General features: G+C 41.7%; 1 protein-coding gene across 2 annotated transcripts in view; it reads left to right on the plus strand.

Moving 5' to 3' along the window:
- The window catches only part of GLI3 (GLI family zinc finger 3), a 306231-nt gene that overhangs the window by 281137 nt on the left and 6579 nt on the right, over positions 1-18515 (plus strand). For both annotated transcript variants that reach the window (XM_011944494.1, XM_011944495.1), the window contains 3 exons: positions 10486-10635; positions 11508-11672; positions 16574-16864. In XM_011944494.1, the coding sequence (XP_011799884.1) occupies positions 10486-10635; positions 11508-11672; positions 16574-16864 (606 nt within the window). The remainder of the gene's footprint in view (positions 1-10485; positions 10636-11507; positions 11673-16573; positions 16865-18515) is intronic.

The following is an 18515-nucleotide window of genomic DNA, read 5'->3' on the forward strand; positions in this document are numbered from 1 at the left end:
AATAGAAGGTGCCTCTTTGGAGAATGGTTTTCCAAATAATTTCGTTCCATGATTACACAGTTAAAATAATTTTGCCTATCTGTGTTTAATAGTCTTTTTTTTTTTTTAAATTATCTCTAGAATAGATACTACTGAATCCTTACTTGCTTAACTCTTTGTATCTTTCTTTTTGGTAATTAAGCCCCTAATCAATTTGCTTAAAAGGAATTTACTGGTTTTGTTGTCGTTTGACTGAAACAAAGTTGATATCTAAAAGGATATGGTAAAACATTAAATCTGCCCAGTAACTTGTAGAAACGATGTGCACAGGATCTTAGAATGGCTTGCAGATGTCACTTTACATCTCCACGTAAAATCGCAATGGGACTTAAATACAGGCCACTCCAGGAAAGAAACTCTGAGAAGCTCTTTAACAAAAGGCACCTTATTAGATGGTAAGAGAAGCCTCTTAAGAGAGAACAGTTACATTTTCGTTTTAGTAAAATAACTTAGAATTCAGAAGACAAAATTTTAAGAGAAGGAGCACTTTTATGGTTTCTAGAAGGAATTAGGGGCCTGTCTTAGTCTGTTTCTGTTGCAAAAACAAAATATCTTAACGCTGGGTAATTTATAACTAATAGAACTTGTGTTCTCACTTTCTGGAAGCTGGAAAATCTAAGGTCAAGACATCAGCAGATTCAGTGTCTGGTGAGGGCTCGTTCTATGCCTAATAGCTGGAGCCTCTGGCTGTGTCCTCACACAGAAAGGGAGAAGGCTCCCTCCAGCCCCTTTGTAAGGTCACTAATCCCATTCATGAGGGCTCCGCCCTCTTGACTTAATCACCTCCTTAAGGCCCCACCTCTTTTTTTTTTTTTTTTTTTTTTTGAGATGAAGTTTCACCCTTGTTGCCCAGGCTGGAGTGCAGTGGTGTGATCTCGGCTCACTGCAACCTCCACCTCCCAGGTTCAAGTGATTCTCCTGCCTCAGCCTCCCGAGTAGCTGGGATTACAGGCACCTGCTACAATGCCCAGCTAATTTTTTGTATTTTTAGTAGAAACAGGGTTTCACCATGTTGGCCAGGCTGGTCTCAAACTCCTGACCTCAGGTGATCCATCTGCCTCGGCCTCCTAAAGTGCTGGGATTACAGGCGTGAGCCACCGTGCCTGGCCAAGGCCCCACCTCTTAATACACCTACACTAGTAATTAAGTTTCAACGTATGGATTTCAGAGGGGGACACATTCAGACCATAGCAGGGCCCTTAAGGCACTTTTAAGAATGAGGATGCTTCATTTTGACCTAAATAATATAAATAACATCAATCAATATTATGAATATTTACTTCTTAGAAACTCTTCTCAAAAACTCACATTTCCTTCAGTTTTTAGGTCACCTTAACAGTCAGTCAGTCCTGTGATTCTATTTATATGAGTTTGAGCCTGTGACATGTGCATTCCTTAGGGTAGGGTGGAGAGTCAGCCAGTTAAATTGTATCACAAATTTTACATTTATATCTAATTATTATATAATCCAAGGTAACAGCAAACCTGAAAAGGTAGAGATTCTGAATTAACAGTGTGTCCATTTTTCATGCATCTTTAGTAAATTTTAGAGTATATCATGGATTAGAAACTATCTGCTTTTTCAAATCATGCACTATTTTGCATACTTGAACTGATGTTAGTATATGATGTTTTTTGGTTTTGTTGTTAACAACTCTGCACAAAATTTAGGTTTCTCCATCTTTCCACTCGTCTGTACAACTTGGACGATGAGGACAGGGGAATACAGAGAAGTTGTCATTTATGTGAGGTTCCCAGGTTGTTAACTGAGGCCAGTATGAAACCCACCGGGAAATATTGTATCATAAAAATATGTTCCACAGCTGGGTGCAGTGGCTCACGCCTGTAATCCCACTACTTTGAGGCTGAGGCAGGTGGATCACGAGGTCAGGAGCTGGAGACCAGCCTGGCCAATATGGTGAAAGCCTGTCTCTACTAAAAATGCAAAAAGTAGCTGGGCGTGGTGGCGCATGCCTGTAGTCCCAGTTGCTCTGGAGGCTGAGGCAGGAGAACCTCTTGAACCCAGGAAGTGGAGGTTGCAGTGAGCCGAGATCGTGCCACTGCACTCCAGCCTGGGCAACAGAGCAAGACTCTGTCTCACTCTGTCTCAAAAAAATAAAATATGTTCCACTTTGACTCAACCCATCTGTGTGTGTATGTGTGTGTGTGTGTGTCTGTGTGTGTGTCTGTGTATGTTGTAGCAGAAGTTGTGATTAAGACGCAGTCTTGTGCTTTGGTGGAAAAACACTTGCCGGCCCTACCGCAGTAAGTCTGAAGGAGAGGTGTAGCTTTGGGAAAGTCAGATTCCATTCTACCTGGCTGTTCCTTCAACCTTCTTCCTATTGTCCCACAATTTCCTGGTACCAGACTTCATCACCAAGTATACTTTTGTGAGTTTTTCTTTGGAGATGTGGAGTGGGGGGGTGGGTAATATCTTTATTGAGATATAATTTATCTACCATGTAATTCATCCTTTTAAAATACACAACAATTCGTATGTTTTGATATATTCTCAAAGCTGTGCAACCAATACCACAATGAATTTTAGAACATTTCCCTTACCCTACAAAGAAACCCCATACCCTTTTGCTGTCATCCCCAATTTATCCATTCACCCACATTTTTTGTATATAGATTTACCTATTCTGGACACTCATATAAATGGAATCTTGTAGTATTTATCTCTTTTTTTGACTGGCTTCTTTCATTTAGCATGCTGTCAAAAGTTCAACCATGTTGTAACATGTATATGTATTTCATTCCTTTTTATAGACTTTTGTTTTTAAATGTGAAATTATAGTGTTCTGCTGCAGTGAAATCTAGTCCAGCTTTTCTTGGGGGTTCTAGGGAGGTGATGGGGTGTTGTGGGGACCACATCCAGATGCAACATTATAAAGCTCTTTGTTAATATAAAACATTTACCTTGTTAAAGAACTTTGCCTTTCTTACACATAAGAAAAAATAATTTTGTTACACATTTGTACCTAAAAGCAGGATTCAAATAACAGCCAGGAAGAAGTCCATTTATTTATTCATTTTTAACCAAAAAGCATATTTTTTATCTCATCCTAATTCTTAATATTCACAAATCAGAAATAAGAAATTGCCTTATTTTTATAAAGAGAATGCTGGTTTGTACCCAAAGTCTTGAGCCCTCTTGGTATTTTCCAGTATAATTTTATAGTTATGTCAGAAACTGAAAGATGCCTTGATATTTTTATTAACCAGTTTGAATTGAAACAGGCATTTTGTGAAGTCTCAGGGAGATCCCTCCCACAGCAGGCTATTTCAGGTTTTTAAATAATCTGTTAGGAAGGAAGATTGATGGGTGCCACCAAAACAATTTAAATTATTTTATTTATCTAAAATTAAAGTGCATATTGAGATATAAGGCCTATTTCAGTCCTGATAGTCTGTGATTCATGTTTTTTTCTGTGTCTGCCTAGTGAATCCTTTAGGAATCCAATTACAAGGTATCCCCAATATAATCCACATCATGACAGTTGTGAAACTTTCAAAAATGTTATATTTATCAAGTAATACACAAAACTGGAAGGTATAGACCTTATTTCAGGCAGAAAGGTTTGAGAGATTCTTGTGGAAAGTTTTCTTTTAGGCAAAGCATTTCAGTCTTTCCCGCAAATCAGTTTTAATGTAAATTATATTTAATAGATTCTAAATTATTTTCCCATTTTTTTTTCTTTTCAGAAATATTTCTGGACTACTACCTAAAGAGTAATAGGCTTATAACATGAAGTCAAGAAACACTGAAAATTGAGCTTACTTGAAATTGTTTACTTCTTTATATCCCATCTTATGTCAAAGTAGAAGGCTGTCTTAATATCTTTTCCCAGCAAATCCCATAGAAGTTTCAAATTATTGAATCCTGTTCAGCATATTAATTAACTCAAGCCGCATTTATGAGCTAACCTGGTAGAGTAACATAAAAAGATTTTGAAACTATCAAACATTTCCAGTTTGACGTTCTGAGAAGAGAGCGTTTAAGTTTTATTTTCTGCCTTTTAAAAATACAATCACCACAACAAATGGTGGCCTCTTAATGGTTCAAGAGAGGGAAATGTAGCAAAGGCGTGAATTAGAAATACAGCTGGGGGTGGAGCAAGTGTGCCCAGCCTTCCACCAGTGACTCACCAGTGAACCCAGTGAACTGCCAGCCGGAAATGCTGCTCCATTTTCTTAGATGTTTATATATGGAACACACTGCTTTCTAAGCCCTTATTCTATTTTCTGTGAAGGCCATAACATCACCTGTGTGTACACATGAGTGTTTGTGTGTATGTGAGAGAGATCATATATATTTGAAAACTGTGACTACATATTTTGCTTTTACATGTAGCTTGTGCTGTGATGAACTTGGCAACGTACTTTGTAGAAACCCTTTTAAATTGGTAAAGTAGTTCTGTGGAATTTGAGAAACATTAGATACTGACAGAAAGACTGGCATGAAACATACACGCACAGGGGAGCTGTCTGGAAATTGGTGAGGGTTGAGCCTGAAGCTTTGCATTTCCCCCCTCCACTGTTTTTAGCGGTGCTTAAAGGTAATATTTTTATTACAACCGTGGAATTCACCTTCTTGATGTTAAGAAACTGGCTGATGTAAAGAGTGGACAGACTTTTGAGGCAGCCAGGTGTATATCTATGGATTAGTGATTCCCTCGGGCAGGGTTTGAATGGGGATGTGCAGATCTTGCACACACACATTTGAGCCATGTGGTAGCATTCTGAAGAAGTCACTTAGAAGGGAGGACACTTATCGATCCAGAGAACTGTGTTTCTGAGTGGGAATTGGTGGAGAGGAGACTGAAGGAAAGCAGAAGTGTACTTCCCAGCCTCATGAGCTGCGTGAATGGCGGCTTTATTTGGAGAGCTGCGAGCCGTGGACTGCATGCATGCTTTCATCTGGAGGGTTAGGAGCAGACCGAGGGAAAACTGCCTGCTCTGAGCTAATAGTGAAATAACAAAGTGAGAAGAAAGGACCCTGATTAGCTCAGTGAAGTCCATTGTGGCATCTATTTTGCTGCTAGTGAAAGAAAAGCTTCACTTTCCCGTTTCTTCCTGTAGCTCTCCAAGCCTCCTTGGTGGACATCCAGGGCTCGGCTTCCCAAAGAAACTCCCTTAAAAGAAAGAAGCACCTGCTGCCTCCTTGATTGCTAAACCGGCTTATGATTTCTCCCACCATTCTGTGGGCTCCCAGAGCCCGAAAGGAGTGGAAGAAATACTGTCTTGGCTCATTTTGCTCCCATTCAATGACAGTTAAAAAAACATCACTTTGTTGGTTTGCTATGGGCTCGTGAGGTGTTCACTTCCTCAGTCACCAGTTCCCTAAGGCTAATGCTTGCAGCCCCAATTGGAAAACTGAAGACACGGACCCATTGGGAAGCTCAGTGTCGGGACTTGGCTTTTCTGGGGAAATTGCCTGGTCCTCATGTCCTGGCCCTGTTTATTCAGACAGGGAGAGTTCAGAGTGGCCGCGCCGAGAGAGTTGGCATGCCACATTGTAATTTACACCATCTATCTCTTTCTGACTCTAGGGCCTCTGGCAAATTGCATGTCTATGTGTTGGATTAGTTTGGAATTTAATCATGCATTATTTTCCCTCCAATTAAATTATTTATATATTTGATTAACATTTTCACTGCTGGGAAGTCAAATTTTCAATGAAACCACAAATAAATGCGTGCCCATTGAATTTCAGGCCAGCTTCATACAGGGTCCGTTCATCCACTGAATGTTAGGAATTCATTGCCTATCACTTTTCTTATCGACCTTGGATTTTGGTGAGAAAAAGAATTTTTTTTTTTACTTAGTCCTTGGACTATGGTGCGAACAGTGAAGTTTGGCCCAATGCGTGGCCCTCCCTTCCTGGGGGTACCTTTTATAGCACAGGATCCTGCTTTTCAGTCCTTCCTACTGCCTTTTGTGTTCTCTGGCACTAGAACATACCTCCTTCTAATTTTGCATTCTCAGGCTTGAGGGCTCACCTGTTAGATGTCAGTATGAGAAGGAAACAGAGCTCATCCAGTTTGGGGTTAGCAGTCAGTGGCCCATGGGCCAAATCCTGCTGCTTGTTTCTGTGCAGTCTATGAGCTAAGAATGGTTTTTATACTCTTTAAAAGTTGAAAGAAAGGTCAAATAATATTTTATGACACATGAAAGTTTTCCACATCCAGAAATGAACCGATAACCCATTCATTTAAATGTTGTCTGTGGCTGCTTACAGCGCCGTAAAGTCTCTAAAATATTTACTATCTAGCTTTTACAGAAGATGTTTGCCAACACCTGATCTAATTCATTACTCTAATTTTGCAGATGAGAAAAGTAAGGTCCAAATAGGTGAATTGGTCTATCTAAGGTACACAAGTCATCAGAAATTGGTCTGGAATGCATCCTCCACTGCCCTCCAGCACTCTGCCTACCGTGATATAGGCCCTCAGATGAACACTTGCTGCAGAGGGCAATGTATTTTTTTTTTTTTTTTTTGAGACAAGGTCTTGCTCTCCCAGGCTGGAGTGCAGTAGTGTAGTCCTGGCTCACTACCACCTTAACCTTCTGGACTCAAGTGACCCTCCTGCCTCAGCCTCCCAAGTGGCTGAGACTACAAGCCCATGCCACCACACCCTGATTTTTTTTTTTTTGTAGAGATGGGGTCTGTCTATGTTGCCCAGGCTGGTCTTGGAGCTCTTGGCCTCAAGTGATCCTCCTGACTCAGCCTCCCAAAATATTGGGATTACAGGTGGGAGCCACCATGCCTGGCCCAATGCAGCTTTTTAAAGGAAAGCAAATATTTAGAACACATGCACATGTGAAATCTGTGAGTTCTTAGAATTTTAATTTTCACTTGAAATCTAGTGCTAGGAAATATGTTAAGCTCAAAATACATTTGAGCTACTGAAACAGGCAGCAAGATGACTCCCTTTCTCCTTATAGCAATTGATTACATCCTCTGTGCAGCATTTAGGTAGTAAAGAAGAGGAAGATTGACTTGGTTCCCCACCCTCCTAGGTGTAGAATTTCATTTAAAGAAAAATAACTGTGGTCTCAATGCAAGTTTGAACTTAAGAGCAGTTCCAGAAAATTGCAAAAACATATTAGTTGGGACTCAGGTCTAAGGGAGTGGGAAGGGAACATTCCCAAGATGCTAACCTTACTGAAAATGACGTTGCTTTAAGGGCCCAGCATAAGTTCCCCTCCCCCCTCCCCACATGGAGAAAACACCAGGGTGTTCATGCTTGCTGACTGGCGTGGGATTTCCCACCACTCAAATTTCCACACATTGTCTCAGTAGCAAAGGTAGAAGAAGCTGGGCGCAGTGTAAATACGAAATGATTAGGATTTTTCCAGGCACTGCCCTCCTCCGCTGGTTGCCAGTTCTCCCTTCTCTGCTCAGTGCTGGAGTCCCTCAACACCATTGTAGGCAGAGTCTACACCTTCCCAGTCACTTAGGATTATTAAAGTGTCCAATTTAAACCTCCAATGTCAGGTCCAATCCAGAGTCTTCCCTTCCCTGTCAGCAGCGAGGCACAGGCGTCAAGGGAACTGGCAGGCTGTTTGCCCTCCCTTTGCTACCTCATCTAAAGGAGCCGGGGCCTGGGAGTGCCTCCAGGAGATGGCTTCCCTTTCTTTCTAGGATCCAGCTCCTCCATTGTGTTGGATGAGACAGGAAAGGAAGAGATGAGAGTCTCTTTCTTTGCTGGCCACTGTTGGCACCTCCCTCTTAGCCACCCCTGCTTCCTTGAGTAGCACCAGGTATCCCTGATGCCCTCCTCCTCAGGGGCAGACATGCAAGCCTGGCTTTTCCCTGGGGTGTATGTGAGTGTTTATGCAGGGGTATTTCCCACATACTCACTGCTGGAGACGTTACTGAGCACACAGCATTTTAGGTGAGCCCTGGCAAGCTAGCCCAAGCTTACCTACCCCACGGATGTCCACTTGACCCACAGAAAACTCATGCCTTCTCGCCATGCCAAGCAGTGGCAGTCTCTCCCTGGCCAGTTCTCTGCTGCCATGCGTGGCCCTCACCCTGTTCCTCAAAGGCACTAGGCTCTGTTCTTCTGCAGGTACTTCTGTGTCATCGGTCTGCTGTGGTGTCCCATTCTCCCACCCCATCCTTCCCTGCACACCTGGTGTGTCTACTCATCCTTCAGGTCCTGCTCTAAATGCTACTTCATTGGAGAAGCGGACCCTGATTCCTGATGCTGCACACTGACTTAGGATCCCATTACATGTTTTTATAACACCCTGTTATTTCCCTTCATAATGCCTATCACAACCATAATTGTATAGTAATTCAAGCCATGACCGGTTTCCCTGTGATAGACTTAATTCCTTGGGGACAAGAATTGTTTCTGTCATGTTCCCCAGCACAGTGCCTGGTGTGAGTGGCACCCAGCACATCCTCATAAAAGCATGAGAGAGAACAGGGAACTAATAAGACATGGATCCAGCCTTAAGCAGTTGGCTCAGCACAAATTGTAATTCAGTTTCCCAATTTTAACTTTTCCTTTCTTCCTCCTGTGTTCCTTCCTTATTCTTCCCATTCCTTCTGTCTCCCTCACTCTCTGCTTGCCTTCCTTGCTTCCTTCCTCCCTCCCTCCCTTCCTTTTTTGCTTCCCTTTCATGTGCATTAATCCAAGGATCCAAGCTTTATTTCCAATGACTTGGAAAATTAAACCAAGAGCAACTGTTATGGAGTGGTTTTGTGTGATCACTTATTTTTCTCCCGTTTGAGAATCCATAGAACTCCTCTGTAAGATGTGAGCTTGGTTTCCAACGCTGGGCTTCAGCACACATTTGGGAAAGCCCTGGTCTTGTGTATGGGCCACAAAGATGTACTAGAAGCAGACATGTGCAGATTCAACATTGTCCCCTGTCCAGAACATCTGTTCTTTTCCTATACCTGTGTGCATCATCATAACAAAACACTGACATGGAGCCTGGTTGGCTTTTCATAGGAAACCCACATCTGTTTACCGTGGGGTTGCTCCCCCACCACTGTGTCGTTTTGGAGCTTCTGATGGGACGCTGGCTGTCTCCTCGTGTGCTGCGTTGTACCACTGACTCTCTGCTGTTCATCAGATTTTTCTGGGAGCTCCTCCAGGGAGAGGAGATAGAGAACAACAATTTCTTTTCTCTGTCCTCACCCAGTTTTAAACTCCAGAAACAGCACAGAAAACTTTATTTTTTGTAAAACTTTTTTTTCCCTAAAGCGGTAGGCCATCTAGTGGAATAACTGGGAAAGGCCCACTCTGAGGGCAGAACTTCACCTTCAGACCCACAGCAACCACCACTTTAGGAGCCCTGGACTCAGCAGGAAAGTAATGAGAGGTTGTGTCACTACCACGCCAGGCATGGAGCCAAAGGGAGCTTTATCTTATTGAACGAAGTTTTTTGGTGATGTATTTCTATGTATACTTGAGAAGGTGGTCCCACAAGCCTTAAATTAAGGCAAATAAAGTGCAGAATCACCAGAAAATAAAGACCAACAGCATCAATCTAGAATACAAATGTCTTCAGTAGTCTATAGGTGGACATTGAAATAGTATGCTCAGCCTGTTGAAATTGACCTTAATTTGATTCAAATTAAGAAGCTTCTCTTTCTTTCATGCTGCAATAGGTTTCTAATGGTTCCCAATTAGAATTAATCCAAGAAATTTAATGACTCTAAAACCTTGAATTGGTAATTCAGGGAACTTCATCTTTATATTAAAAACTGTATTAATAGAATTTTAGAGGTAGAAAGGCCCTTAGCAACTAGCGAATCCAGTCATTTATTTTCTACAAGAAGAAAACCAAGGCCCTGAAAGAGTAACTCATTTGATGATGACCACACAGTCCTCTTCCTCGGTATAATTCTTTTCTCTGCAGTTCTTACTCAGGAAGCAGTCTGACTAACCCTGAGCTAAAGTTTCGTTTGCAAGTGCTTTCGGTATTTTTGTTCCGGAATTGTGCGTGTCTGTGTGCCCTCTCTTTTTGAAGCCTGAGCCATGGTGCTAACCCATGGCCTAGTGCGTGAGAGCTAGAGAACACCTCTGCAGTTGTTTAGCCTCGATCGCCAGCCTTGGCAAGGAAAAATGACAGAGGTTCAGAAAAGTCAACAGTGGCTCACCTCATTTCATAACTAGCTGGTCCCAAACCTGGAATAGAACCCTACTCTTCAGATGGCCAATGTACTGTGGTATATTTCCTGGGATGTCAGGCTCCATCCCAGTCTTACCACTCCCGCTGGTTAGGAAGCATGCATACACAGTTAGCAAAAGCAAATTTACTTGAGAAGTGTACTAACTAGAATTTTTATAATCTGTAATATGGTAAAGTTATTCTTGTGGTCTTTAGGATTTTTAAGATTGGCGCATTTTCTTCTGTTGCCTTCAGTAATGATGAATACATTTCCATTTGATTTGTCTCTCTTTTTCCAAACCCCAGCATATAAATAACGACCATATTCATGGAGAGAAGAAGGAGTTTGTGTGCCGGTGGCTGGACTGCTCAAGAGAGCAGAAACCCTTCAAAGCCCAGTATATGTTGGTAGTGCATATGAGAAGACACACGGGCGAGAAGCCTCACAAATGCACTGTGAGTACAAAAGTGGGCGGCAGGCACATGTAGGTCCTTCCCCATATTCATAAGAGCTGTGCAAACTGATGACGCTAGCTCAGGGGAAGCGTGGTTGGGTGGCGAGAGAAGAGGACTAGAGTATTGTCTGGTGATAAATGCTTGAGTGTTTGAGTGACTGAGTTGGACAGCGCAGCTCTGCAGAGTGGCAAGGGGGCAGTGGTGGCTGGCACTGGGAATGAACACAGGGTCACCCTGCTGGCCACAGCCCAACAGCTTATGGTACTATGGGGCTCAGAAGGCAAAGTGCCAGCTTCCAACTTACAGAGTTGAAGTTGACTTTTAAAACAGCTAATCCCTATACCAGATTTCAAAATTTTCCCTTCCTTTCCTAGTGAGTCCTCAGGCATAGGCGTATGGAGTGGGACGGGGCTGCTGCAAGGCTGTGCATTCTTCACTGAGGTGCCCACAAGGCGCACTGGGCACGCTGAGCCCTGGTACTTTACATCTTAAAGGCCCTTTACAAACATGATCAAATTCCATGTCTTTGTATGGACACAAAGCTATATTAATGAACTTTGTGCTGAATCTGAAATCAGTGGGAATTTGAGGAGATCAATGAGCAGATAATGAAACCCATTGTCCACATTGAGGGGTCTATTAAAAAAAAAAAACTTCAGGACTTTTACTGGCACTGAAAACTCTTTATCTTGAACTGCACCAAGCTACATCTGAATCCCAATAAATGCAGAGTTTAGTGGACGTTTTGTTCCTGGGTTTTGAAAAGCTGCTGACCCTCGAAACGTCAGTTTTTCATCAACTTGGAGGGCGTGTTAGGCATAAGCTGCTGTTGCCTTTGTGCAGAGTAATCCAGATTTACCTGTTGTCCTTAGTTTGAAGGTTGCACAAAGGCCTACTCGAGACTAGAAAACTTGAAAACACACTTGAGATCTCACACTGGAGAGAAACCATACGTCTGTGAGCATGAAGGTTGCAACAAGGCTTTCTCAAATGCCTCTGATCGCGCCAAGCACCAAAACAGAACGCATTCCAATGAGGTAAGCATCCTCAGTGGGCACGGAGTTTGCATAAGGAAACAAAAGAACCATCCCGGGGAAGGCACATGGAAGATGCAGTGTGTTCTGTTTTGTTTTCCCCTTGGCCATTCCCAGCATGAGTGGGCTCCGCCCCTGCATGTGAAGGCTTGGGCTTCCTAGGTGGGACTGGAAACTGGATCTTATTTGGAGAATAATAAGAGATGAAGAGGAAACTTCTTAAAATCCCTGTGAACTTACTAGTTTCATGTTGTTTTGAACTGCCACCTACTGGTCAAACAGTGGGAGCATTTAACTTGGAATCTGAGCCAGTCACTCTGCCCAAAATAGCAGGAATCCACGCAAAGGATGACCCCGTAAGCCCCAAGGATATATTAAGAAGTAGCATGTTGACAGCTGACAGCTTCCTGCTAAGTCATCCACTTTTATTTGCTTCCTCCAAGTGATGTCTTCAAATGGTATTATATCAAAAAAGATCTTTACGGAGCAACCATTGGCTAAATGCAATTTTCAGACACTCTAAATTCCAAAGGATCTTGGAAAATGGTCTCAGAAACCCAGAATACTTTCTAGGCAGTTATTTAAGAAAACATATTGAGTAAAGCTTCCGGGTGGTTCCTGTTGTGTTACTGTTATTTTAGGTAGTTATCTCTGCTAAATTGTAGAGAGGCATAAGAATGAAAATTACTCCAAATTCATTGCTTATGTTTTAGTGCGCGTCTCCCTACAGACCTCCAACTTGGCCTTGGAGATCTAGCTCAAATTCTGGCTTGTCTATGAAACCTTCTCTTGAATATATCGCGAGATTAACAAAAGGACTCCTCGCATTCTGAGTGGAAATAGGATAGCTAACTAGAATTTGTTAACATGAGACATAGTTCAGCACCACAGTGTTTCATCAGTTTGCTTGAAATGTGTTAGAGAAGGAACATTGTGCACACATGAGACCTTGGAGTGGCTGTCATTTGATCTCACCAGCACAGGTCAAACCCATTCAAGATCTTTCAGACGGAGAGCTGGGCAGAAAGAATCTTGATAGAAACAAAGTGAGCCATTCTGCTCAGTGGCCATTTGGCTTTCAGGTGGTCAAGATGGTTCTCACCATGTTTTCTTCAGCTGAAACTGACAGAGCAAAAATGTCCCTAAAGGGATTAACCACACTGTAAAAAGCACACTCACTCCAAACTCTCACATGTAAGTTCATATATACCAAGTTTTTGTGTGAAAAGATCATGGAAACTGGAGTTATTTGGAATCTCATTATTTTCTAACTGTTTGAAGACATTTTAAAGACGCCACATCTCCATTTTTTAATGTAAAAATGCTTTTACAGTACGCAGTAGCTGGAATATAATCTGTTATACTAGTTTGTACAAAATTTTAGGGAGTCTGGAATAGACAGAAACATAGAGATAGAAAGTAGATTAGTGGTTGCCAAAAGCAGAGGGGAGAGGGAATAGCAATGACTGCCAATGGGTATAAGGTTTTTTTTGTTGGGGTGGTGAAGATATTCTGGAATTAGGTAATGGTGATGATTATACAATGTCTAGAATGTACTAAATGCCACTGAATTGTGCAATTTAAAGAGATTATTTTTATGGCATGTGAATTATATTTCAATTTAAAATTTTGAGGGATTTTGACTTAACTTAGAATGTATCTCATATATTTCATAGATTTGAGTGTAATTTTGACTAGACATTTAGTGGGCATTCGTTCCTATAGATGTTAGGCCAATGTTCTTTCCTATTATCGTAGAGAAATTTGGACAGTGGGTATGTTAGGATCGGAATGCACACATGTAAAGATAATTACCAAGCCTTTTTGTCTTTTTATGGACCTAAAATATTTGTACCTGTTCATTTGCTTTAATTGTGGTGTACTTGAGCTTGTGTTCTTCTCCAAGGCAAAAAGTGCAATGTTGTGTGAGAGTTAAGTGTTTGTTATGAGATTAAAAAATAAAAGATATATTGGGCCGTAATGTCATTGACCACGCTTGAGCAATTTACTTAAATTATTAACTTTGATCATAAATACATAATTAAAATTCTACCCACATACATATTTACAAACAAATTATATTTCTCTATTCTATATGCAAGACTTTGGCCCTGTGTATGAATGATGGAGATTTTCAGACACATCAAAGTTAAGTTTGTCCAGGAAATCCAGATTTGTGCAATCTCACAATCCTAGATAAATCAAGTGATTTGTTTTCATTTATTTCCTCTCTTATTTGCAACTTCATTTATTCACTAAACAAATACTGATAGCTAATTATGTGTCAAGCCCTTTGGTGTTCTAAGTGTGGCCAAGAAAATAATGGACTGGAACAGGAAGGGAGTAATTTCTGGCACTTCTCTGTCCCTCTGGCTGTCCTGCTCATTTACGGCTGCTAGACCCACCATAGCTCTGACAGGACTTCTTACTCCAGATCACACAGCTCATATTTCCCTCAAAGATACTACTAAACAAGTTTCCTGAGCTCTGATTCGGTTGAACCTCCCTTTCTAGAAAGCTGCAATGGCTCCTGCTTTCCTGTAAGGAAACTTGAGACTCCCTAAGCTTGTGTAAGTGTCTGTTCTCACAGGGCCCAAGCTCGCCCCTCTAGTCCTGACCTCTCACTATCATGATCATGAATGAAACATTCCAGAAGCTGGTGCTGTGGACTGCCATGCTTAGGTGCATAAAGTGGTTCTGCCACTGGACCTTTGCTGAGGACACTTCTTTTTGGCATTCCAAGTAAAATGACTCCTAATAAAAGCTCTGTGTATTGAGTGCTTACTACGTTCCATGCATCCTGGTAAGCACTTCATGTACATGATCTAATTTAACACTTACCAATAACCCCATGAGCTAGGCATTAAGCCCAGATATACAATCTTAATAACTAATGCCTTCCATGATTATCCCAGCTGAAGAATGATCCCTCCTCTGTCTATATCCTTACATAGCATTCATACTTTATATTATATAGATCATCGCATCTTCTTATTTTTTCCTATCAGATTTCCTTATGATTAAATCTTGTTGTATGCAACTTTGTGCTTGCAGAATCTTGCACCTCAGTAAATCTGAGAACATTTATCTTAGCCTTTAATTATATTTTATTTTAGTCACTGATCACAACAAAATTTGTGGGCAAAAGCTGTGTCAAAGGATATTTTGTTTATGTTATGTTGTTGTGAGGTATACATTTCCTGAACCTATTTTCTTGTGAATTTGTGAATTTTTGTGGGTAGATAATGTGTATGTTCACACACAAGGGCACATGGGCACAGATGCACCTGTATGGGCTGTTGTTTCTGGAAGTGCAGGAGCTGACACATTTGTATCTCATTACACATTGGCTGCGTCCTTGGTTCTAAGCTAACCCATAATGTACATCCATATATTTATAGGAAGAGTAGCTCTCCAAACATGCAGGCTTTGTGCTCCCTCTCTCCTTCTGGTCTCCACACCTCTGCCCCACATATCCCAGTCTGGCTGCTAATGGAACAGCCTGTCACAGGAATGCTGTGAACAAGCACAGGGCCCATGTCAGAACACTGTAAGGTAATGGCACTAATTGTCAGAGTCAGTCTTTTGTCCCTAATGCATAGAATTGGATGTGCTCATCTTATTATATATATGCTGCAAATCACACAAGCTCCTGAATAGATGTAATTCATAGTTAATGGGAATCAATTCTGCCCAAAGGAATCTCAGGTTTGGAGGTGAAACCTCTCAGTTTCAGGATCTTTGCTTCACTAAATTAGGACATTTCAGCATTTTAGGTAGCACTCAGTCTGTTCTTGGGCTTTTAGTGAAAAAGCATCTTTTAGACATACATTCTACAAGACACAGCATCATTTTAAATATAATAGGTACATTATAGTAATCCTGCTTTTCATGACGATTGCTTACGTAAAAGCTCATCCTCTGCTATACATAGATATAAATATATATTCATGAAAGCATCCTTGCGTATATTATAAGTCAAGTGAGCAAACTCACAAATCCGATGTTGGTCATGAGCCAAAGGCCAGCAGTTCTGTGATTTGAGAAAATAATCCGCTTATATAAGCATCCGCATAATGTTTTATGACTGTATGCTTAGGCTTGATCACTGACCCACATAGAAAATGAGATTAGCATGAAATAATTTATAGACCTTAGTTATAAATTCACTCAGGAGAAGAAAACAGACCAGAAATCCTGGTCCCCAGAACATGCGTCAGCCCTCTGTAGTTTATGATGAGAATTCACGGACAGTCTGTGACAGGGCTTTCCAATTTTGAAGAGCAGAAAGGGTCTGGCTATTTTGAGCCCTGAACATCCCCGCACTTTAATGCTACCCAAAGGAGCACATTTTAGCGTCATCTAACGTGGGAGATGCCATCAGCAGTTTCACAATTATGCCTATGCATAAATAGCACATTTTCAAAAAGATCAGAGTGATATTCGATCTTAGAACCAGGGCATCCATAAAAAATTTTGTCACACAATCTCTTCTGAAAGGTGTACAGTCTTCTCCTGATTAGATGATGGGTATCTTTTAAGCCATCTTCAGTGTCATCGTCATCATCATCAAATATCTATTGAGTGCCTATTATGGCACCGTGGTACTTTCTCACTCACAGTATAAATGCTTCCAAGAACATCAAGGCAATTTACACATTCTTAGTTCTCCCTGAGCCTCTCTCTCAAGCCATAATCTATTAAAGCTAGATTCTATGGACACGGAACAGTGTTCTAATGGCCTTATTAGACTATTAGTTCCTAGAGGTATCTGAACACCTCGAAGCCTTATGAAAATGTTTTGAAAGGATTAAAAATGTAATGAGCAACCATAAAGGACTTTTGGGCTGGGGCATAATCTCCTTCATAACAATCTCTTACCTCATTCTTGTGGCATTTGGCAGAAACCATATGTGTGTAAAATCCCAGGCTGCACTAAGCGTTACACAGACCCAAGCTCCCTCCGGAAACACGTGAAGACAGTGCATGGCCCAGAGGCTCATGTCACCAAAAAGCAACGTGGGGACATCCATCCTCGGCCCCCACCCCCGAGAGATTCCGGCAGCCATTCACAGTCCAGGTCGCCCGGCCGGCCCACTCAGGGAGCCCTCGGTGAGCAGCAGGACCTCAGCAACACTACCTCAAAGCGGGAAGAATGCCTCCAGGTGAAAACCGTCAAGGCGGAGAAGCCCATGGTATGTCATTCACTCGCCTTCTGACTTCACAGCAGGCCCAGGGTCATTTAAAAGAGCCAGGTAGGGCGCATAGAGGGACAGGACTTCCCGGTCCTCACTGTGTCAGGCTGTCTCTGATCTGAGGAGGTGATGAGGGCAGTGACCTGGATTGCTTACTTGAAGTTGATCAGCTCAGAAAAAGAGTTTCTAGGTTTCCTGATTTTTAAAATTATTCCCAGAACCATACCTCTGTGCCATGGAAGGAAGAAAGACACGACCGTCTCTCTCTCCAGCGTGTCTGTAATGTCGAAAATCATTCACTGACTCTTCCTGTAAACATGCTTTCTGTCTTCTTTGCCCTGGTGACCCCAAGGTAAATAAGCCATGGCCCATATTCTTCAGGGGTTTACAGTCCAGTGGGATAGACAGGCTGAAAAACAAATACCATGCAGTGTGATGGGGGCTTACACACAAGTCTGTGTAAGGAGGATTCAAGAGAGGGACAGACTGCCAGTCAGTCGGGGCAGAGGAGGCCATGGAATGGGAGTTCAGCACTGCAGAGGGAAGAGCTGAGGAGAAGGCGGCGGAGGAGGAGCACAGCGGTTGGGAAGGGAATGGTGTAGCAGGGGTGAGATTTTTTGTTTGTTTTTTTTGTTTTTGTTTTTTGAGGAAACCACTCCAGTACCAGTCTAGGGACTGGGTAAACTGGAGACCACTTTTGCTGTTGGGCCTGAACCAGTGAGGCAGAGCACAAGAGAAGGATCTGAAAGATTCAGTAGGCAGCTCTTTCTGTTTGGAGACTAATATGACATGTGGGCTCTGCTACTCTTTCAGCTTCTTTCAAACCTCAGTTCGTGACTTCGCTTCATGGATGTGACTTTATAAAATACCTAGAAATTTCAAAGACAACAAGAAAAATTAAAAGAGTAGATAGTAGAGGAGATTCAGCCCATTTGGCCATGCATAGAATGGATTTAATTGTGCAAATATATTGGGTTCTGGGCTGTCACTCTAATCTGTGAAGGAAGTGTACCAGAGAGAAGTTTCATGCTCAGACTCCCAGATGCATGGAAACGATCAGGCCAACAGATTTATACTTAAAGTCAGTATTTTCTTAAAATTAGAGCAGCCTACTGGATGGGCAACCTATGAATTCATGAGTGATGTTGCTGTATAGCAGTACGTGTGGGCAGGAAATAATGTACAGTCTCACCATTGGGAGGGTGAGAGGCTGTGTTTTAATGACTTAACTGAGTTTGTCTTTGAACTCTTAAGAGTCTTAGAGAATGACATTAAGTCTGGCCAAAAATAACACAAATCGGCTATCCAGGTTTATCATGATTTCTCAATGGGTAGGTGTACTTTGCTTTAAAAAAGTATCTTAATAAAATGTTTATACATTATGATTGATCACTGTATTTTAATCAGTTCATAAGCTGTGTTTTATATACTTTTTTTGGAGGGGAGCACATGTCTATTCTTAAAATAAAGCCTACTTGTATAATAATTGTAGAGAACATTCGACAGTTTACCCTCAAGTGTTTCACAAAACAAGGAAAGTTAATTTGCAGTCTTAGATTATGTCATGAAACTGATGATTTATGTTCTTGGGATATTCCAAGAACCCAGAATCTCTTCTACTTTTAGTGCGCATTCCTAGCTCAAGAAAATT

The sequence above is a fragment of the Colobus angolensis genome, unplaced genomic scaffold, assembly GCF_000951035.1.
Source record: "Colobus angolensis palliatus isolate OR3802 unplaced genomic scaffold, Cang.pa_1.0 Scaffold232, whole genome shotgun sequence".
Taxonomy (NCBI): Eukaryota; Metazoa; Chordata; class Mammalia; order Primates; family Cercopithecidae; genus Colobus; species Colobus angolensis.